We start from the raw sequence: 23,280 nt of genomic DNA, 5'->3' as shown, positions 1-23,280 counted from the left end.
TACATTGGATATTGTCTTTTAAGAAATGTGTTAGTAATATTGTCTATATACATTGAATATATATCGTGTAACGGTTTTTAACGCAACAGTTTTGTAATACTATGACTTTTTAAACTTTTTTCAATAAATGCATTATAATTTTTAACAAGTCTATGCTTCATACATGGTCCCTTATGACACTGAAAGGTTGATAATTCATGTTGTAAATTTGGTAACCTAGATAAGATTGCACAATTCCGATACATACATAGGTGGCCACCTCCAGTGGAAGAGGCACACCTAATAAGGTATAACATTCAGGAAAAGGCACCCTGTTTTTTTCTTAGTGATTAACCCAGTCCTTTTCCTGACAGGAAGGGTAGCTCCCTACGCATAACTTTTCTGATATTTCGCAAATGCGACAGGCTGGTCTCATGATGTGAGCAGGCTGAGCTCATATAAATCTCTAATGCAGTGCAGAATGGCAGTCGATGTGTATTATGATGTAAGCATGCAGGTTGGAGAGTCCCAGTGCAGCTGACGTGTATGTGATGCAAGCAGGCAGTGTAAGAGGGAGGCCCCCGTACAGTGGACATATACTGTGCTGTAAGCTGACAGTGTATGATGCACTCACTGCCCGTGTTCAGTAGGTAGGTCTCCAGTTGTGAACAGTGTTGAGATGCGGAGCTACTGTGCATGTCTCATGATGAAAGAAGTACCACACTGCATCAAGACTTTGGAAGACACAGTCCAGTGCCCCAGCGCAGTGTCCGGGTTTCAGTCCATGACAACACAGCGTACAAAGCAGCGCTCTCGTTCAGTGTGCACGTGTTGTTCTGCTCACAAGTATGTGCTGAATGTTGAGTTTTCACGAGTGTCTAAGTCTCATGCTGTGCACTGGCAGCGTGTTCACTGACAATATTTAGCACTTTCCACGTCACACGCCGATCTCATGCAGTGAGAAGCAGTACCACGATGTGGTGCACCATACGGCAAGGTGGCCCAATGGAGTGCGCATGCAGTGGGAGATGCAGCGCTCAAAACTGTGCAAGCCTCGCACGTTAAGATGGCTTTCACTAATAATCCACACATCCCACTGTCTCACCAGGCAGTGGGGCATTTAGCATCCTCCACTGCAGTTTGCACATCTCATGCTGTGAGCAAGCAGTGGCTTCGTGCAGCGACCCAGTGTAGTGCTATTGACGGTGTTTGATATGTATTTACACGATATAGCGCCCAATCCGCCATTAATTAGTAAGTGAGCGTCCGATGCAGTGTGTAGGCAGTGGAAGGTGCACACCCTGTCTGGTGAGGCAGTGGGGTGAGCGCATAACTAGTGAATGACATCCCACACGGTCATCTTAACGTGCGAGGCTTGCACAACTGTGGGCGTTGCATCTTACACTGCATGCATACTCCATTACACAACCTTGCCCTGTGCAGCCTCCAGTGCAGTGCGCATAACTCATGCCGTCACCAGAGAGTAGGTTAAATGACGAGTTGCAGTGTGATCCCCACTGTAGCGTGACCATCTCAGGCACGTGATCTGGCGTCTAAAAATGCAGTGCCATGTGCAGTTTGCACGTCTGTTCTCGTGACCAAGCAGCGTAGGGCACGATGCCTCTTCAGAAGTATGCTGTAAATTGGCACTGTAAGATGCAGTGCCTGTGTCCAAGGGATCGCACGGCTTTGCAGCGGTGAGCACGCACAGCAAGATACAGTGCCTACAGTGCAATTTGCTTCTCTCGTGCGCTAAGCATCCAGTGTAAGATGCTGTGTTTGCACCCCTGTGAGCAGGGCAGGATGGTCAAGATGCTGCGCAAACACCCCTCAATGTGAGCAGGAAGAGTAATAGGCAGTGCCTATTACCTATCCTATGAGTAGGCAGCGTAAAAAAGCAATACTGAGCTGCAATGTATAGGCCTGTGAGCAAAGAGTAATCTTTTTCGAGTTTCTATGCGCTTTGCTATGGGTGTGTGCAGTTGTGAGTGGCATGCTGTGACAGCTGTCGGGTTTCTCTGAGCTCCATGTACTGCGCACCCTCGCTTCCCTCCATACACTGCTGCTGGTGTGGTCTGGAGCGCCCTCTATGGGAGACAGGAGACGCATACGACAGCCGAGGGCCTTGCTATAACGTGCGAACATGGAGTAATTGAATTAAAGCTGATGACACAGGGCCCCGGGACATGAAACCACAATACTTTAAAAGCAACTGCAAACTATCTCCGTAGTAAGAGGGCAGAGCTACCGCCGAGAGCAGCTGATGCACACAAATTACTCGTGTGTGTGTACACATTTAATGTGTGTGCACTCCTAGATACCAGCGAGGCTAGTTATGACACAAATAATAACGTGTGTGTATGTACAAATGACCCGTGTGTGTGTATACAATATTCATCTGTGTGTGCAGCCTTAGATACCGGTGAGGTTAGCTTATGACAGAAATAATAACGTGTGTATGTATAAATGTAGCCCACCCACCCCCCTCCCAGGGTCTGCACTTCCCCCTTGTAAAGATGTGGCCTCACACAGAGCCAAGCAGAGCTGCTGAAACAGGAAGAGACCTATCTACGCACACCCGAAAGTCGGGCCACGGTGTAATCCTGTTCTAGCAAGCCGCGGGTATTTAATTCATTATAAATACATTTATGTGATAATAGTCACTGAGCCCTGCCTCCTCAGAGTCCCATCAGGCCATTTTGTTTTGAGGTGTCTGAATAGTCAACAAATAGCACAGGAGCTCTAATGGTCGATGGTACCCCTCCACTGGCAGCTCCTAGTTTCCGCAAACATCGGTCACACTTGTAGATTTCCCACCACCTACAGTTAGGTTTAGGGAGGTGCCCCCTGAATGTGCAGTTTTTTCTTGCCTTCTGCCCCCTGGCTGTGCTTGCTCCCCTGCCCCCTGGCTGTGCTTGCTCCCCTGCCCCCTGGCTGTGCTTGCTCCCCTGCCCCCTGGCTGTGCTTGTTCTCCTGCCCCCTGGCTGTGCTTGCTCTCCTGTGTGTGTGTGTGTTTGGCTTTGGGTGTATTGCTCCAATGCCCTCTGGTTCTCCTGCCCCCTTCTTTTCTTGCTCCCCTGCCCCCTGGCTGTGCTTGCTCCCCTGCCCCCTGGTTCTCCTGCCCCCTTGCTTATGCTTGCTCTCCTGCCCCCTCGCTTATGCTTGCTCTCCTGCCCCCCTCGCTGTGCTTGCTCTCCTGTGTGTGTGTGTGTGTGTGTGTGTGTATGTGGCTCTGGGTGTGTATTGCTCCCCGGCACCCTGGCTGTGCTTGCTCCCCTGCCCCCTGGCTGTGCTTGCTCCCCTGCCCCCTGGCTGTGCTTGCTCCCCTGCCCCCTGGCTGTGCTTGCTCCCCTGCCCCCGGCTGTGCTTGCTCTCCTGCCCCCTCGCTGTGCTTGCTCTACAGTGTATATGTGGCTCTGGGTGTGTATGTGGCTCTGGGTGTGTATGTGGCTCTGGGTGTGTATGTGGCTCTGGGTGGGTGTGTGTGTGTGTGGCTCTGTGTGTGTGTGGCTCTGTGTGTGGCTCTGCGTTTGTGTAAATGCAATAGGTCATGCATTTGCGAGCGATTAAGCAATTGGCATTGAAAATGACAATGCCATTTATTCAACGATTAAGCTATTGGCAATGTAAATGACAATGCCATTTATTTATGATTTAAAAAAAATGTCATGTGCAATGCCAATAGCTCTACCTTTAATAATGCCGAGACCATTGCATTGTAAATGCTTGTTTAGGACTTGTGCCCTGCATTCTACCCAATGCATTTCAGTCCACACGACCTTCTTCGGGGATATCTATAATGTTAAAAGCATATTTTAGTGAACGCTACATTTACACGACAATGTTGCAACTAACATTTAGCCCAAGTGTCCCTCCTAATTCATCAGCGGTATAACTAAATTATATATATTGCCTCATAAGCGAGCTGTTCACTACCCCGTCCTTCAATCTTTAAACAGCCCGTCGGAACTGCCCCAGTTCACATTACACATAATCTTGATGCTTGTTTGGGACGTAGCACATGGGAGTGCTGCACGCCAAAACGGAAAAAAACATTAAAAGAAACACTAAGCAAGTTAAGGAAAAAGAAAAAAAGGTGCGTTTCAGGTCTAATTACAGTGCAGTCAAGTGCAAATCTGCCATTACCTTTTGAATGCTGGGAATATATGTGAACTATATAGATAGGAAGTTACTTCATTGAGTGTTTAGGAATTATTTCCTGCAAGGTGACAGTGATAGCCGATGGCCATCAATTTTTCGATACGAAACAGAAGCAAACACTGAGCTTAGTTCTTGGTGAAACTGTGGGTATCAAAAACATCTAAATAATTTATTTACAACGTGCATTCCTCCTATAACCATGTTCTGGCCAATCTACCTGTGTACTGCTGCACCTTTTTGCATAAGGCTCAATCAATCAATCAATCAATCACGGCATTTGTAAAGCGCGCTACTCACCCAGGAGGGTCTCAAGGCGCTGGGGGAAAGGGGTATGTTACTGCTCGAACAGCCAGGTCTTGAGCTGCTTTCTGAAGGAGAGATGGTCTTGGGTTCGTCGAAGGTGGGTGGGGAGGGAGTTCCAGGTCTTGGCTGCCAGGTAGGAGAAGGATATTCCTCCGGCGGTGGCTCTACGGATGCGTGGTACGGTGGCGAGGGCGTGGCTGGTCGATCGTAGCTGGCGGGTGGGCGTGTAGAAGGTCATGTGGTCGTTGAGGTACTTGGGGCCCAGGTCGTGGAGAGCCTTGTGTGCGTGGGTGAGTAGTCTGAACGTGATTCTCTTGCTGACGGGGAGCCAGTGTAGGTCTCTCAGGTGTCCGGTGATGTGGCTGTGTCGGGGGATGTCCAGGATGAGTCGTACGGAGGCGTTCTGGATGCGTTGGAGTCTTTTTTGAAGTTTGGCTGTGGTTCCGGCGTAGAGGGTGTTCCTGTAGTCCAGTCGGCTGGTGACGAGTGCCTGGGTAACGGTCTTCCTGGTTTCAGTGGGGATCCATCTGAAGATCTTGCGGAGCATGCGCAGGGTGTTGAAGCACGAAGATGTGACGGCGTTGACTTGTCTGGTCATCGACAGGGAGGAGTCCAGGATGAAGCCCAGGTTGCATGCGTGGTAAGTAGGCTTGGGAGCGGTGCCCAGGGCCGGGGGCCACCAGGAGTCGTCCCAGGCGGAGGGTGATGATCCCAGGATGAGGACTTCCGCCTTGTCTGAGTTCAGTTTAAGGCGGCTGTTCCTCATCCAGTCGGCGACGTCTTTCATCCCTTCGTGTAGGTTGGCTCTGGCGGTGGTGGGGTCGTTGGTGAGGGAGAGGATCAGCTGGGTGTCGTCGGCGTAGATGATGTTAAGGTTGTGTTGGCGTGCGATGGCTGCGAGGGGGCTCATGTAGACGTTGAAGAGCGTTGGACTGAGTGAAGATCCTTGTGGTACGCCGCAGATGACTTCGGTGGCCTCGGATCTGAACGGGGGGAGGCGGACTCTCTGGGTTCTTCCGGCGAGGAACGAGATGATCCACTCCAGTGCTTTCTCTCGGATTCTGATGTTGCTGAGGCGCTTCACTAGGGTACGGTGGCAGACAGTGTCGAACTCCGCAGAGAGGTCCAGGAGGATAAGGGCCGTTGTTTCCCCGTTGTCGATTAGGGTTCTGATGTCGTCAGTGGCTGCGATTAGGGCGGTCTCTGTGCTGTGGTTGGCTGAAACCCGGACTGCGAGGGTTAGAGGGATCCGTTCGTCTCGAGGAAGGCGGCAAGCTGTCTGTTGACGGTCTTCTCGATGACTTTGGCCGGAAAAGGAAGGAGCGAGATGGGACGGTAGTTTTTGAGGTCGGTGGGGTCCGCCGTTGGTTTCTTCAGGAGGGCGGTAAACTCAGCGTGCTTCCAGCTCTCCGGGAAGGTGGCGGTGTGGAAGGAGGAGTTGATGATGTCCCGGAGATGGGGTGCGATGATGGCGTCGGCAGGGGTCGGTTGGTGATCCGGAGTGGATGGAGTTCATCGTGCGGGTGGTGTCTTCGGTGCTGATCGGGGTCCAGTTGTAGAGGGTGGTGGTGGCGGCGGGCGATGGTTCGGAGGTAGGGTGCGTGGCCTGCTCGTCGAAGCTGTTGTGTATGTCGGCGATCTTGCGGTGGAAGAACGTGGCGAGTGAGTTGCAGAGATCTTGCGAGGGAGTGATGTCGTCCCGGCGCTTGGGTTGGAGAACTCTTTGACAATGCTGAAGAGTTCTTTGCGGTCGTGGGCGTTGTTGTCCAGTCGTTCTTTGAGTGCCGACTTCTTGGTGGCACGGATCAGCTGATGGTGTTTGCGGGTGGCGTGCTTGAGGGCGGTCCTGTTGTCTGTGGTCTGGTCGAGCCGCCAGGCTTTCTCGAGGGTGCGGCAGTTCTTCTTGGATTCCTTGAGTTCGTCGGTGAACCAGGGGGTTTTCTTGCTGCCGGGTCTGCTGGGAGGGTTCTTTAGTGGTGCGAGGTCATCGGCGCAGGCGGTCAGCCACTTGGTGAGGTTGCTGGCTGCTTCGTTGGGGTCCGTTGTGCTGGTAGGAGTGTCCTGGTTGAGGGAGGCGGTGAGCTGCTCGGCGGTGATCTTGCTCCAGCTTCGGCGGGGAACCTGTTGCGGGTGGTGGTAGTTGTAGTTCTTCTGAAGCTGAAGTGGACGTGGAGTCCGGTGGCGTGGCTGAAGGAGATGTGCTTGCTGGATGAGAAGACGGGGTCAAGCGTCTGGCCGGCGTAGTGGGTGGGGGTGTTCACCAGTTGCTTGAGTCTGAGGTTGTCCAGCAGGGCGGTGGTGTTTCTGTCGTTGTTGTTCTCCAGGTGGAAGTTGAGGTCCCCTAGGAGGATGTAGTCGGCGGAGGGCAGGGCGTGCGGGCTGATGAAGTCTGCGATGTCTTCGCTGAATTGTGTGCGTGGTCCTGGGGGTCTGTAGATGAGGGTGCCTCGGAGGGTGGTCTTGGGGTCAGTGTGTATCTGGAAGTGCAGGTGTTCGGCGGCGGTGAAGGTTTCGTCGGATTTAGTCGAGATGCGGATGGTGTTCTTGTGCACGATGGCGATGCCTCCTCCCGTCTGGTTGAGGCGGTCCTTCCGGGTGATCTTGTATCCTTCCGGGATGGCTATGGCGATGTCGGGCGCTGAGGAGGCGTTCATCCAAGTTTCGGTGAGGAAGGCGACGTCCGGTGCTGTAGCGTCGAGCAGGTCCCAGAGTTCCACGGCGTGCCTGTGGACGGAGCGGGTGTTGAGCAGGATGCACTTCAGGTGGTTGCTGCTGTTGCTCGCCTTGGCGGGGGCGGTGCAGGTCCGGAGGCAGGTGAATCGGCAGGCTTGGCAGGTGAAGGGTCCGTGGGTGCGTCTCGGGGTGGCTCGCACCCACCGGGGTGGCTCGGTAGCAGGCAGGGTTCCGGCCGGCATTGAGTGGGTTGAGGGTGGCGGCGTCGTAGGTCCGTCGGGTGGTCTTGCATCGGCGGGGGCCAGGGGTCCTGGCGCTGGGCGCGGTCCAGGCACGGACGGGCGCAGACGGGCTTGCCTTTGGCGCGCAATCGGCGCACCCGCTGCGCAATCGGCGCACCTGCTGCGCGTGATTGCGGACTCCGCCATAAATGGCGTAGTGGGAGGGGCGGCGTGGGAGGGAGGAGCAGCTGGGAGCGGGGTGCGCGGGGAGGGGAACAGGTACAGAAGGCAAAAGGGGGGCGGGGCCGCAGGGGAGCAGCGGTAGGGCGAGAAGACAGCGAAAATCGAACCAGGGCAGGAACAAGAGCAACAAGCACTGCTAGCGAGCAGGAACAGGCAGGAAGGGGGACCGGGCACACTCGAGGAGAGCCGCGCGGCGGGTGGAGCGACCGTCACCGACCAGAGTCAGGTCAGGTCACAGCTCCCCGTTGCGCTATCAGTCCTTAAGCATCCGGAGGGAGGGAGGAGCAGCTGGGAGGCGGAAGCGGGGTGGCACGGGGAGGGGAACAGGTACAGAAGGCAAAAGGGGGGGGGGCGGGCCGCAGAGGAGCAGCGGCAGGGCGAGAAGACGGCGAAAATCGGACCAGGGCAGGAACAAGAGCAACAAGCACTGCTAGTGGGCAGGAACAGGCAGGCAGGGGGACCAGGCACACTCTAGGAGAGCCGCGCGGCAGGTGGAGCGAATGTCACCGACCAGAGTCAGGTCAGGTCACAAGGCTCGAGGACTTGTTCAAAGAGAAACGGAATGTAGGTTTACATTTCAAATGATTGAGCCATCATTGATTGTAGTTGTGACCAAGCTTATTGACCTAAGTAAAATGTATGTATAAGACATACCTCTAATAAATAAGGAACCTTTATTTATTGAAAAGCCATATATTGCAAAGGGAAGAGGATAGCAAGTTAAGATATGTAGGGCCACTGGAATTATGTGATTTTGCGACTGCGGCATTTTCCGTATAATAATTGCGTTGCCACATTTCCCACATAATCCATCTCTGCTGCATAATCAAACGATTTTACCAAAATATTTTGTTTCTACCTCCAACAGATCAAAAGTTACTAACATTGTGGCAACACTTGTTGACGTGAAGTGGAATACTCTTCTCAAAGGTAGACTGACTGGTCCTCTTTTATTGCTTATTGCTATATTTGGGTATTGAACTGGAACTAATGAGGTGCAACCTATGCCCAGCCAATATTAACAAGTATAAAATGAAAATATTTTGAAGTAATACTACCGATAAATGTGTCACATTATGCTGCACATTTAGCGTTTTCTTGCTACGTAATTTCGTAAACCCAGCTGCATAATTTGGTTCTCCCCAGCCACATAAATTCCAGTGGCCCGAATATATGATGCTCAGAGATGTTGGCTGAATTACTTAAGGAAATAAAAAAAAGATGACTAGAGTGCATTCAGTTCTTTTCGTTCCATTGCTAGTGTATCAGTTGGAAAGAGAAGTGTGCTGATCATTTTCATCATAGCACTAGAACTCAAGAAATTCTCAATGATATAGAATCATCACTGGGCCAACAGCTAGGCATTTTTGGGATTCAATCTCACCATCCAGATTCATGGTAACAATCTGAGAGATGGCCAAGGTGCGAAACTCACTCATATAAACGACTTTATGTTTTTCTTTTGAAGTTTACAAAGACCATTGAGGAATCCTGTAGATAATGCACCATCCCCAGGTCAAAGAATCTGGACGATGCTTTGTCCTCAGGCGGCCTCTTAAATAGGTGCAGAAGATACTCGGGCCAATTGCAGGGGGATGATGCGGCCAGTGCTCCGTGCGAGTAGTGAATGAATGTCCCTCCAGTAGGTGCCAAGGCTCGGGCAGCGCCACAGGATGTGGAGAAGGTCTACATTCACCTCTCCGCACCTGGGGCAGGACGAGTCCGTTCTGTGGAAGTATTTGTTTATTGAATCGGGTGTTGGATAGGCCTTGTGCACTATATACACCTGGATTTGGCGGAGCCTCATACTTGGGAATACGGACCGGGCTTTTAAGGAGCCTGCTCCATTCCCCATCCGCCAACTCTCGCCCCATATCCCTTTCCCATTTCGCCCGTAGCGGGGCTACGTCCTGCTCAGTGTGCGTCCGCAGGGATGCAGCAAACCATTTAACTAAGTGAGTGCCGCTGCCCATAACATGCAGGTACTGCACCGTCAAATGCTGCGCCGGTTCGACTGCAATATCGCCCCAGTGGGCCTCCAAATGCGCCGTTAGGGACCTATGTGTCAGGAAACCCCCTGGGGGAAGCACAGTGTCCGCAACCAGTGTCTCATAGGATATTAATACTCCATCCTGGTAGAGGTCGCCCAGCGTCTGGACTTCCGCTTCATGCCATTGTCTCAGCATGGAGGGGGTAAGCGTCCCCCCACCTCCGGGCGAGCCCGCTGAGGGCACCGCCGGCGCATACGGGCACACCCCTCTCGTGAGGTACAGGGCCCTGCGAAAGCATTTGAACGTTACCGCCAACAGCAGAGGGGTGGGTGGGGTTGGCGCCGCCAGCGGGTGGAAAAGGGCAGTAATCCGCTCCAGGTGTATGGTGGGTCTGTCGTGGCAGTATCCTCCCTTCCTCTGTCAGCCAGCCAACGGGCGACCCACTGGAGCTGCGCGGCTAGGTAATAGTTTTCGAAGTAGGGGGCGGCTAGGCCGCCCCTGTTCGCGGGCAGGAATAGCTTCCCGAGTGCCAGGCGGTGCCGAGACGCACCCCAGATAAAGTCTCTCAAGAGCCTATTGAGGCTGGAGAAGAAAGACGTGGGCAGGAAGAGTGGTAAGTTTGCGAAATAGTAGAGGAGGCATGGGAGCATCACCATTTTAGCGAGGGCCACTCTGCCTACGGGTGACAACGGGAGCGTGGACCAGAAGCCTATTTGAGCTCTGAGCGCCGACACCGCTCTTCCCAAGTTCCCGTCCAGTAGATCCGCCTGCCGACAGTAGATCTGGATTCCCAGGTATTTGAAAGTGGCCGGCTGCCATTGGACTCTTGTGCCGTGGAGGCAATACTCTGGGTCTGCCACCCCCTCTCCAAACGCGTACAGGCACGACTTACCCGCATTAACTCGGAGCCCCGAGAGATCAGCAAAGCGACTCAGCAACGGGGCCAATAGGCCCGGTATGTGACTCACGTCGCGGACAAAGACCAATAAATCGTCGGCGTACAACGACACTTGGTGGACCCCGTCGCCGAGAGGGATGCCGTCTGCCAGATGCTGTCTCAGGGCCGCAGCCAAGGGCTCCATCGCCAGGGAGAAAAGGAGCGGCGATAGGGAGCAACCCTGCCGAGTACCTCTACTGATCGCCACCGCCTCCGAGACATACGGCCCCATCCGGACATGGACCACGGGATTGTTGTACAGGAGCCCCACCATCTGCAGAAAATTGTCATCTAAGCCATACTCCTCTAACACTGCCGACAGGTATCCCCACTCCAGGCAATCAAAAGCCTTTTCCAGGTCGAGCACCAGGCATCCCGCCCTGGGCCACGCTGACGTTGCCTCCACCGCCACCCGGGAGTACCTCCTGAGATTCAAGGACGTAGACCTTGCCAGCACAAACCCATTCTGTTCCGGATGCACTAAACGCTGAGCCACCGCTGCCAGGCGCTCCGCAAGAATCTTGACGAGCACCTTGTAATCGGTGTTCAGCATCGCCAGCGGGCGGTAGGAGCTTAAGGATAAGGGGTCCCTGTCAGGTTTAGGTAAGGACACTACAATTGCTTCCCTCATGGAAGGCGGGAGCCGGCCGGCATCCACCGATGCCTCATACACCCGTAAGAGCTTAGGCACCAGGATGTCACTGTTTGCTTTGTAATATTCAACCGGCAGACCGTCCGGCCCCGGCGTCTTCCCAGACGCCAGCGTGCGGACTGCATCCCCCACCTCTTCCAGCATCAGTTCTTCGTTTTGGCTGTTCTCAACGGGGGGCAGTGCAATCGACTCCAGGAACTCCGCCAGCTGGGGCGTGCGACCTGCACTTCGCGACCTGTAGAGATCCCGGTAGTGATCTGTCAGCGTTCGGTGGATTTCGCGCTGCATGTACACAACCAATCCAGCGGGAGAGCGGAGCGCGCCGATCGGGGCCACGCGGTCAGTGTTGCGGACCAGCCAGGCCAGCAGGCGTCCGGCCCGGTCCTCCCCTGAATGCGTCCTGGCCGTGTGTGCCACATAATTATGGCACCGCAGCCGCTCAAGCAGGGCTGCGTGCTCCCCACGAATCTTCCCCAGTACACGTGCGTGCTCCCCTGTGCCTTCCCCCTCCCTTTCATAACCTAAGAGGTCAGAATCAATACGGGTCAGGGACTCAGACACCAGCGCGTGGATATTACAGGTGGCGCCAACGCAATGCCCGCGCATGGTCACCTTATGGGCATCCCATTCCACCCCCGGGTCACTCACTGTGCCTTCATTCTGTGTTCAGTACTCAGTCATGATAGAGAATTACAGTGATCAACAATCACCTTGTTTTGAGAAGTTTAAACCAAATATATTCCAGAGTTGAAAATCCTGGAACTCTACTGCAACTCTGTCAGACATAGGGATGGGGGTATGAGGAGAAGAAGCAGCCTGATGGGGAAGTAGCAGAATGGAGCAGGGGAATGTGAGGGATAGACAAAATAGTACCTGATTCACTTTGCGAACAGTGGATGAACACTAATTCAGATAAATTAATCTGTGCTTGCTCCATGCTCCACAAAAGAAAATAAAGTGATACCCGGCACACACTGCCCTATTAGGAGGAAGTAAAGAAGAGTAGCATTTATGCCAATTAGTGGTAAAAAAAGGGTGGGCGCATAGTCCTTATAGAAACAATACCCCCTGCAGCAACAGAGCATGTGCGGTCAGCAGGCAAGACACTTTTAAACTGCTAGGCGGCCTATGTGAAAGACTGGATAAGGTATGAAGACAACTGGAGCCTAGATGCTTCTCTGTTCATGGGTAGGCTACCTGTCCAGGGACACTACTAGGAACGAAGACAAAAGCAAAGAGGTGAGGGAGTAAAACCATAAAACCAATAAAAGTCGTTGAAGGACTCAAATCCTAAAGTGTCCACACAGTTAAGGAGACAGCCAGAAAATGTATACAAAGGAGACAAAGATGACATCTAGCCTTAATCAGAAAATAGTAGCCGTGGTTACAACCTAGCAGCAAGCTCCTCTAGTGATCCTATATTTGACTCATTAGAGGAGAGCAGTATGTACGTCAAACACTCACATGTTTGCACCAGTCCTCCCAAGTGCACTCTGATCCATCCAGGCCACAGTATTCATTTGACTCATATTTATAGAGCAAATAGGGACATACATGACGCCAGATCCTCAAATGTTAATACACAGTATAAAATAGAGGAACATGTGATACAAACAAGTCTAGACTATCTATTTTTGCCAGGGAAATGACAATCTAATGAAGTAGTAAATGTATGCCAATTACAATGGTTATTACCCTAAAGTACTGTACTTATTTTTATCTGTGTTTCCTTTCACGTATTATTTTTGTCTTTGTCTTGGTCTTATTTTGTCATTCCTTTCAGGTTGAATAAAATTGGTTTGGTTGATTCCATCTTGCTTCTTTTTGTCCTGTTTACACATCTGATTTGATTTTGTGTGCCTGATTGAATAAGAGAATTAGGATCTTCTTTGTAGTCGTGGCTTAAATATGTAAATTGCTACGAAGATGACCAATCACTGAATACATAAGTATTAAAAAAAAGAAGTAAAACTATTTGGAAGCAGCACAGGTCATTGCATAAGACCACTTACTTTCTCCAGATCCTCCACTCGGATAGCCAAAGCCTGGATTTCATCTCCACTCAGGATGGTGTTGCTGGGAGGCGCTGGTTCTTCTTGCACAGGGGGTGTGAACACCTCTAATGCCTTGGATCGTTTTTTTTCTGAAACGCAAAAATAATAATTACCTATTTTCCTGCAAATTAAGACACACTATACCTGGACTCTTTATATGTTGAGAAAGTAACAATTCTCAAACAATTGCCCTTTATAGAAGAACTTATAAACAATGATAGGTATGGCCCTTATCATAAGGATATAGTTTGTAATTACAATAGTGTCTGTCCTTGTTATTGAGACACCAGTTTGATATAGGCGTGCTGGTCAATGGTGCTGGCAACTAGTCCTTGGTGGAGGCATGCCAGTGCATGCTGGTATGCCTTATATGTGTATTACTAGGACACCAATCCTCTGTACAGGTAAATCAGTATTTGCTATTCGTACAACAATCTATGTTATTGTCACAGCGATTGTCAGCAGTTTAAGGTTAATTGGAGTATGTAGTTCCAAAACGGCCAAAGCAAAGACATCAAAAATATTGTGAAACTCGAGTTCATGAACATATAAAAGGAAGGTATATAGGGGAAGCCTAATTAAGAGCAACAGAGCGCTGGCAGTGCCTCCTTGTAAAGTTTGTTCCCCATCTCGCTCCTTCCATTCCCGGCCAAAGTCATCGAGAAAGCTGTCAACAACCAGCTTGCCGCCTTCCTCGAAACCAACAAATCCCTCGACTCCTCTCAGTCCGGCTTCCGAGCCAAACACAGCACTGAGATCGCACTCATCGCAGCAACAGACGACATTTGAACTCTGCTAGACAACGGAGACACAGTCGCCCTCATCCTCCTCGACCTCTCCGCAGCCTTTGACACAGTTTGTCATAGCACCTTAATACAACGCCTCAGAAACATCGGAATCCAAGGAAAAGCACTAGAATGGATCACCTCGTTCCTTGCCGGAAGAACTCAGAGTCCGCCTTCCACCATTCAAATCAGAAGCTACCGAAGTCATCTGCGGCGTGCCACAAGGATCTTCTCTCAGCCCCACCCTCTTCAACGTATACATGAGCCCCCTCGCGGCTATCGCACGCCAACACAACCTCAACATCATCTCCTACGCTGATGACAATCAACTGATACTATCACTCACCAAAGACCCTAACACCGCCAAAACCAAACTACATGAAGGAAGGAAAGAAAGAAGTAGCCGAGTGGATGAAGTACAGCCGTCTAAAACTGAACTCTGACAAAACTGAAGTCCTTATCCTAGGTACCTCCCCCTCCGCCTGGGATGACTCTTGGTGGCCAGAGGCCCTTGGAAAAGCACCCATCCCGACGGACCACGCACGGAACTTAGGTGTCATCCTGGACTCCTCACTCTCTATGAACAAACAAGTCAACGCCGTCTCATCTTCTTGCTTCAATATTCTTCGCATGCTCAAAAAAACATTTCGCTGGATCCCCACCGACACTAGAAAAACGGTCACCCACGCACTGGTCACGAGCCGCCTGGACTACGGAAACACCCTTTACGCCGGTACCACCGCAAAACTCCAGAAAAAACTCCAACGCATCCAGAACGCCTCAGCCAGACTCATACTAGACATCCCGCGTAAAGACCACATCTCTGGACACCTGAAAAACCTCCACTGGCTCCCCGTTAACAAGAGGATTACTTTCCGCCTCCTAACCCACGCACACAAAGCACTCTACGAACTTGGACCCGAATGCCTCAACTCACGACTTTCCTTCTACACCCCCTCCCGCCACCTACGATCCTCCAACCAAGCCCTTGCAACTGTACCTCGCATCAACAAAACCACCATGGGAGGCAGATCCTTCTCCTACCTAGCAGCTAAAATCTGGAACTCACTTCCCACTCACCTTCGCCTCACTCAGAACCACCTTACATTCAGAAAGCAACTTAAAACCAGGATTTCGACAAGTAATTCCCCACCCTTCCTCAAGCGCCTTGAGACCCTCTGGGTATGTAGCGCGCCATATAAATCACTTGACTTGACTTGACTTGACTTTTCGTACACCTCCAAGTCACTTTGTTCTGACCTCACCCTTTCCTGGCAAGCTCCCTATCAAGTTCATGACTATTCCTCACCCCTACTTAACATAACTACTCCTTCTTTCACCCGCTTCCAGCCCGACAGCTATGCTACAGCAAGAGATTCTGACTGGAATGGGGAACCAAGTTTGAGTCTTGACGTAGGCTCAACTTCCTATTATTCTGGGAAATAATGTATTTATTTGAAGGTTTTATATAGCGTGAACATGACCCTAGTGTATCAGAATGCTTCACATACATACAAAACGACATAGGTTCATAACGAGAATAACAAGTACCATCATGTAGGAGGCGAGTATGTCTGTCGCCAGTGGCGCAGGCTGCAAGTACAGGATAGAGTGGCAACTTCTAGCCCTGTTGGTGTCATGTAGCATTAGTGATCAGGTCATGACATTGTGTTTCGGCCATGTCCAGTCATTCTGGTGACCAATCTGTTCGTTAAGATTATCTTCACTTCTTTTTTGAAGGCTGAGGAAGAAGGGTTAGCCCGCGTCTTAGCTGGGAGAGAGTTCCAGATTCTTGGTGCTGCCCCAGAGAATGTGCAGTCATGAGTATTCTTTTTTCTAAACTTCAGTGGTTTAAGGAGCATACAGCCCACACTCCATAGAATATTTTCTGACTCTTGAGATTGAGTGCTTCTGGGCCGGGTATATGGGAACATTGTGGAGTAGGGCTTTGTGTGTCTTACAAGCTATCTTCAGTTGAATCTTGGCCTCGAAAGGGAGCTAGTGTAGTGATTTGAACGCAGGAGTGATGTGGTTGCAGCATCTTGATCCTGTAATCAGCCTACCATCAGTGTTAGGAGAAGCCTTGAGTGGAGCAGTTCTTGCTTTAGACAGCCCTGATAATGTTGCACACCTGTACTCCAGAAGGAGGGTGGGCGCACATTGCCTCACATCCCAGCACTCAGTTTTCCCCACTACATCATAGTAAATGCAGTGCATGATAACACCTAATTTGGTGTCAGGCTACAGTTTTTCACCCTTGTTGGTGCAGCCAGTGCTGTATATCTCTAGACAGGTGTTTCAGGATAGTTGTCCGTCTTCAGTAAAGAGCAAAAGATCTTTTTGGGGGTGCTGGAAATGCTGCCCAAATTCTTCTCAGGTCTCTACCACTCTCTGGGTGCAGGTACCAGAGCCTGTCAGCTCATTAGCTCAAGGGAGCCTTTTGAAACAGAAGGAGGGTGGGCACACACAGTCGCACATCCCAGCACTCAGTTTGCCCCAATGCATCATAGTAAATGCAGTGCTGACAACACTTAATTTGGTATCAGACTTTAGTTTTGTGTATCTCTAGACACGAGTTTCAGGAGAGTTGTCCTTCTTCAGTAGAGAGCAACACATTCTTTTTGGAGGTGTTGGAAATGCTGCCCAAAGTCTTCTTAGGTCTCTGTACTCCAGTCTGGCTATGACTAAGGATTGCACTGCTGTTTTGACCTCTGTTTGTGACAGGCACTACAAGGCTTAAACCCTTCTTCGAGGACAGCTGAAAACAAAGAGATGAAAAACAAGGCAAACTAGCCGGCTTTGACAAAATGTCTGAAAAAGCCAGTCAAATATTTACTGAAGGGAGCTCATTCAGATCAATTCTGATGGCACGGAAAAGAAGAAACTGAGGTCAGCGCCTTAGGATGGAGCTTATAAAGGCACACTACACATCACTTCCGGCACAGACGACGCCAAGCTGAGCCAAACGACACCACCCACTAGCTTGTAAGAAGCTTGCAAAAATAATAATCCGTAACCATTCTGATGCAAGGAGAATCGTCTACGGTAAGGAATCTGCAAAGAATCCTCTATCAGATACCAAGGCTGCATAGTCCTGAATACACCTTATGCCTCTTCAATCCACAACCAGACACTCCCTGACGTTTTATCTATCTCGCTCTTGTAGGTACCTTCTTACTCCCTTGGTAATCTTTTCTCTTTTTTTTCTTTTTTTTATTGTTCTTTCACAGCAAAACTGCGGAAAAAAACAAAGTATTCAATTCACAATTCTATCATTTTCCACGAATGTAAAACAAAAAAGAAAAGAAAAAGAATCAAAGCCAAGCTATTACATCCAAATGATAGTTCATTCCTCATAGTAATCCCTAAAGGCGCTCCAGATTTTTATGCCCAGTCTTTTTTTCCTCAGTCCTGCAATAGAGAAGTGACTCCACTCCAAATTGTATAAATTAAGCATTCTAGCATGCCACTGATGGAAGTCCGGTGGTTTTTCCTGTAGCCACTCCGTAGCTATACACAGACATGCAACAGTCATTGCAAAAAATATAAAATGACGATGCTGAAATAGTGATTCGGGTATCCTGTCCTTGGGAATGTTACCAAGTAACAACATTGCTGGAGTAATAACAACCGTTGTTCTGAGCACTAAAGACAAAAACTGTTCAAGATCTCCAATATAACCCTGAAGCTTAACACACCTATAGAAGATATGTATCGCCCCAGCATCATTTTCCCCACACCGGAAACACTTGCCTTCGTTTCCTCCTCCCCATTTTGCCATTCTTTTAGGGGTGTAATATAAATCATATAAAGTTTTAAAAAACTGGGCTTTCAAATTAGCAGACATTAAGGCCTCCTTAGATAATATTAGAAGATCTTCCATTTCTATCTCTGGATCTCCTAATATCCTAATGAGTCTCTCCATTTTAGCTTCACTTTTTCTATATCATCGTTCTTAACAGACAGTAATAATTGATATACCACTCCAATTTTAACAGACCTCCTGATTCCTTCAATGACTTTATTTTGTTCCATCTTCCCTCTTCGCCGATTTAAATAATCACAAATTTGGAAGTATTTGAAGGAAAAACTCCTGGGCAGCAAAAACTGATCCTTCATCTCCTCAAAAGATTTATGAATCCCTTCCTCATTAATCATATCTCCCAGGATCCTTATCCCTTTCCGCTGCCAAATTAAAGCCATTGCATCAGAAAAGATACCTGGTAGGAGCCTGTAAGCGTTAAAGGGCATATAATACGATACTCTCCCTATCCCCATTATTTTCGCAAACCATTTCCAAACCTTAAACGCCCCCCAGCGCTACCTTGAACCTGGTTCGTTTGTAGTAGCCCAATCAATCTCTTTAACTAAAGATTGCTTTGCACATGCTCCTAGCTGAATGTCAAAAATAGTCGGAGCATTAGCCACATCAGTTCCTGTCTCTCCAGTGATCAAAACCCTCATCCTTAAAAGAAAACAAGTTACATAATACAAATAAAAGTCTGGAACCCCAGTCCTCCCCTCAAATGTGGTGAAGTCATGAAGTTCATTGCCCTTCTGGGTCTTGCTGGGCTCCAGATACATTTCCCACATCTTGCCTGTATTTTATCTTTTGAGACTTCTAACGGTATAGACCTGAATAAGTATAGGACTTTTGGCAGCACATTCATATTTAGGACATTTGACCGTCCAATAATAGTTAGATATAAGCGATCCCATATATCCAAAGATTGCCTAATTTTAGCCATAAGCGTATTCCAGTTAACTTCCACTAGTTCAACCATGTTTGCCCTTAATAAAATACCTGAGTACGTTGCTTCCTTTACTACCCTACAATCCTGCCATACTACAGTCTGAGAGCAAAGAATTTGACTTTTTGCCTCATTCAATTTATACCCGGCTACTTTCCCAAAGACCTTCGCCAGTCGCTCAATTTCTTTTATTGCAGTGCCAGGGTTTGTAGTTGTCACAGCAATATCGTCGGCACAGGCAAAAACCAAAAAATAATATTCTTCAACTTTATAGGGTGGAATCAGAACATTCTGACTTAGTTGCTCTATAAAAGGGTTAATATAAAGGGCAAACAAAAGAGGGGAGCAGGGGCATCCTTGTCGTGTGCCACATGTAATTTTAACAGTGTCCGAAAGTAGGCTCATAGCCGAAATCTTAGCCATAGGGTGTAAATATAAAGATTGAATTGCATAAATAAATTTCTGGCCAAACCCCATCTCACTCATTAATTTCCACAAATACCCCCACTGTACACGATCGAACGCTTTTTCCGCGTCAAGCAAAATCAGCGCAAGATCGTTCCTTTTCACAGCAGCTATATCGAATAAAGAAATGACTTTATTAACATGTTCTACCGTCCCTCTTTTTGATATAAAACCATGTTGGTGATATGAAACGAAAGAGGTGATACAATGAGTTAACCGGTTGGCTAATATTTTAGAGTAAATTTTGTTATCCACATTTAGCAATGATATCGGCCGATAAGAGCCTACTAACTCTGGTCGCTTGCCCTTCTTACAGAAAACTGCTATAGTTGCTTCAGCCCACGATCTAGGAAGGAAACCAAGCTGAGCATCCTGCATAACCTCTAATAACTGCTCTTTAATATCATCATAAAATGGTGTATAGACCTCACTAGGTATCCTATCAGGACCGGCTGCTTTTCCCTTTGCAAGACTTTTCACAGCTTTTTCCACCTCTTCCCCTGTGATAGTACCATCCAGCCATTGTGCCTCTGTTGCGTCTAGTCTTTTTAAACCTTCTTCTAACGTTACCACCCAATCTAGTCCATCATCATCCACACCTTTCTGTTGGTCATATAGCTCTGAATAAAACTGCTGAAAGATCTTAAGTATTTCTTGTGGATCCGAATGGGCCACCCCACTGAGTCTGTCATTTGTACAATATTTCTGGCTGATTCTTTTATTCGCAATTGTACCGCCAATTTTTTCCCTATTGCCTCACCATACTCGTGCTTTTCCATCCTGGATGTTAAAAACCTCCTTGCATTATCTACACACCAAAATCCTAACACTTTCGCTCTATCCTTTGCAACTGTGTCCTCCAATTTACTTAAATCGTCAACACGCTGACTACCCCCTGCATCAATAATGTTTCAGATTGCCTTAATTGTTGATATAGTCTATCCAACTCCTGTCTCGCCTTCTTTTGATTCATGGATGAAAAGTTGATACACTCCCCTCGGAACCCCGCTTTGAAAGTATCCCAAATAATGGCCTGCGTGGTAGAACCTTTATTTTCCTGAAAGAATAGCTTAATCCAATTCCTCATATGATCCCTAAAATCACTATTTGCCACCAGCTTCCTATCAAATGTGAAATTAATCTGTCTAGGTTTGGATAAACCCGCACCAATCTCCAGTACTATAGGAGAATGATCTGATGAGATCCTAGGGTACACAGTAATTGTTGCTCCTTCTATTACAGAGATCGGGGCAAAAAATAATCAAGTCTAACCAATTTTTTGTGGGGGTAAAAATAAAATGTATAACCACTAACCTGTGATCTTATATGCCCCCACACATCCAACAGCCCTTGGTCCTGCACTAGATTCAGTAGTGCTTTATATACTTTTGGCTTGCGGCCCTTGTACTTAACAAACCCATCTCTCAATGAGCTATTGGTCAGATTAATATTCATATCTCCGCAAAGCACTACAGGCAGAGACAGGTGGCTAATTCCAAATTCACTTCAATCAAAACTTCTGGGTCATCTAAATTTGCACCATAGATATTGCATAATGTCAACTTTTTACCATTCACACAAAATTCTGCAATTGCCCATCTTCCTTTTTTATCAGCTAGTGTCCTTCCTGATGTTACATTGTTACCCTTGCACATAATGGCCACACAGCGCATCAGACTAGACTGTCCCGTAGTAATCACTAATGAAAATCAAAGTTCTTTTAAGACATCTCTTTTTGACCATGGTATGTGAGTTTCCTTCAAGCACAATAGATGTGGTGCAATATATCTTAGTTCTGCTGCAACCTTCTGTCTTTTTATAATCTTGTTTAGCCCCGATACATTTAATGAGCAGACTTTTAATCGGTTAGAAGCCATTTGTCATATATATAATGTACATGAAATTATCCAAAACCATCACAGACAGTTTTTCCACATAGCTCCATAAACAAAACAAAAAAGCAGAAATATAGAATCAGACAATCTCAATATATTGGAATACTAAAACTAAATAGAACTATAAATTCCTCTGTACCATACTCTTTACGCAATTTGCTGTGTTCAAGAACATTTTTCCCCCTTTTTCCCCCCACATCCCCCATGTGCCCCTCCCCTGCAACCCCCCAAACCTGAAGGGTTGGGGGGGGGGAATCAGGCTTGGTAATCTTTTCTATTGTCTTTCTCTTCCTCTTCCTTTCCAGTTTGTGATTTTTCCCTCTCTTGCTTTTGGGAAATGTCTGATGAAGTAAAATAAGTGCAGGTCCCCGAAATTGAGTGCCAGTGGTCAACACCGGCAATCACTTGCTCAAATTAAACACTGGATCTGGGTCCTAATGACCTACAAGGTTGACAATATACTGATCGATCAGAAGCTAGTCACATCCACCTTTATACTGCCAGTATATTATTGCTAATAATGCATCTGGTATGTTATCTTATGTTACAACGTTTGTAAGATGGTCAAATGTGGATTCAGCCCGCTAGTGTAGTGTGTCATTCTGGCACCACCAATGGAAGTTAAAATTAAAGAGTTACAAGAAGTAAAGCGACAATAAGGAGAACTTTGGTGACAATATTAGCTCTAGTACGAATTGCTGTTCTCAGTATATGGCATATACTACTCCTTAATATTGGTATGGCATCAAATATTGATAAGGTTATCTTTCACCCCGAATTTATAGGTCAGTCACAGACTCCAGTCACTTAACCCTGAAACAATCTCAAATTTTGAAAATAGTCAGGCTTTCACATTGTCTATTAACTAACTGTTAGAAATGGGTTTTCTGGTTGGCTAGGGTTGCACCTGAGCCAGGCAGAATCCACCACTCTAGTGAGGATAAGCTAATTACACATCTAAAATAACCCCTGCTCATCCCCTTGGTAGCTTGGCACGAGCAATCAGACTTATCTCAGAGACCATGTGTTAAGTATTTGCACATAACAAATAGTAATACAGTGTAGTAATACAGTAAAACACTACAAAAGGACACCTCACCAGTTTTAAATAAATATCCAAAATGTATCTGTGTAAAACAAGATAAAAGCAGTAAAAATCCAACATACAGTTATAAAAATAAAAATAATGCAAAATATGCTTTATATACAGTTCTTTGAGGTCGATAGCTCCATCCGGGGCTATCACTGCATTGTGAACAAACAAATCCAACTGGTCTGGTCTGCCGCGTAGTCGCTGGCAAGCTACAGTGTCAGTGAGACCCGTAAAACACTACCTTTTGAGATGCAGGGCGTCGAACCTTGTGGTGAGCTCCGGAGTAGTGGCGTGAAAAGGCGTTGGTTACGGAAGTCGGTGCAGGAGTCGTCGGGCCCTTAAAATCATACGTGTTGCAGGTCGAACTACGGAGCTCCGGCAGGTGTCGGGCTGCGGTGTGAAGCAGGGCGGTGCGACATGCATTACCCTCAGGTTGCGGTGAAAGCGCCGGCTCGGCGATGGCCATCAAGCAACCCTGATGAGAGCAGTGCGAAGTGGGCGGTGCTTCTTGTGATGCTGACATGTCAGTGCAAGCAGCGTCGTCATCATAGCTGACGCGCTGTCGTTAGTAGACCCAAGGCTGTGGCGCCAGATGGGGCAATGCAGTGTGCGGGGCCCCACAGGTCACGGTGCAGGCAGCAGCTTCAGTTGACAATCTTGAGTCCATGGAGCTGGTATCGGTAGGCAAAGGCTGGGGTGGTGGATGCCGCAGTACGTCAAATAATCTTCGAGCGGTGTCCCCAAACCACGGTTCAGTCATCAGCGTCAATGTCAGCTTGGAGCATCATCGTCATTGAGACAAGAACTGAGGTGCGAGTGGGACGGTGATACGTGTTCTCCACGAGCAGTGTCCACATGTCATGGTGCAGGCAGCGGCATCAGTGATGGCGTCACGGCATCCTCTGGGATATCAGGGCAGCGGTGTGAAGCGAGGCAGTACGGTGCCCACAGATCATGGTGCAAGCAGCAGCTCGATGTCATTGTCGTCTGTGAGAACAGGGTTGCGGTGCAAGTTGCAGCGGTGCCCTCTGCGGTGCCTTCAGGTCACAGAGCTGGCAGCGGCATAATTGACAGCGT

The 23,280-nt window shown here is 48.6% G+C and overlaps 1 protein-coding gene across 4 annotated transcripts in view; it reads right to left on the bottom strand.

The window, feature by feature from the left end:
* The window catches only part of MYCBPAP (MYCBP associated protein), a 1,064,843-nt gene that overhangs the window by 1,009,886 nt on the left and 31,677 nt on the right, over positions 1 to 23,280 (bottom strand). For all 4 annotated transcript variants that reach the window (XM_086930831.1, XM_086930830.1, XM_086930829.1 and 1 more), the window contains exon 2: positions 13,173 to 13,303. In XM_086930831.1, the coding sequence (XP_086786957.1) occupies positions 13,173 to 13,303 (131 nt within the window). The remainder of the gene's footprint in view (positions 1 to 13,172; positions 13,304 to 23,280) is intronic.

This window comes from Lissotriton vulgaris, chromosome 7, assembly GCF_964263255.1.
Source record: "Lissotriton vulgaris chromosome 7, aLisVul1.2, whole genome shotgun sequence".
NCBI lineage: Eukaryota > Metazoa > Chordata > Amphibia > Caudata > Salamandridae > Lissotriton > Lissotriton vulgaris.
The sequence above is the reverse complement of the archived record's forward strand: the minus strand, read 5'-3'. Positions and strand labels throughout refer to the sequence as shown.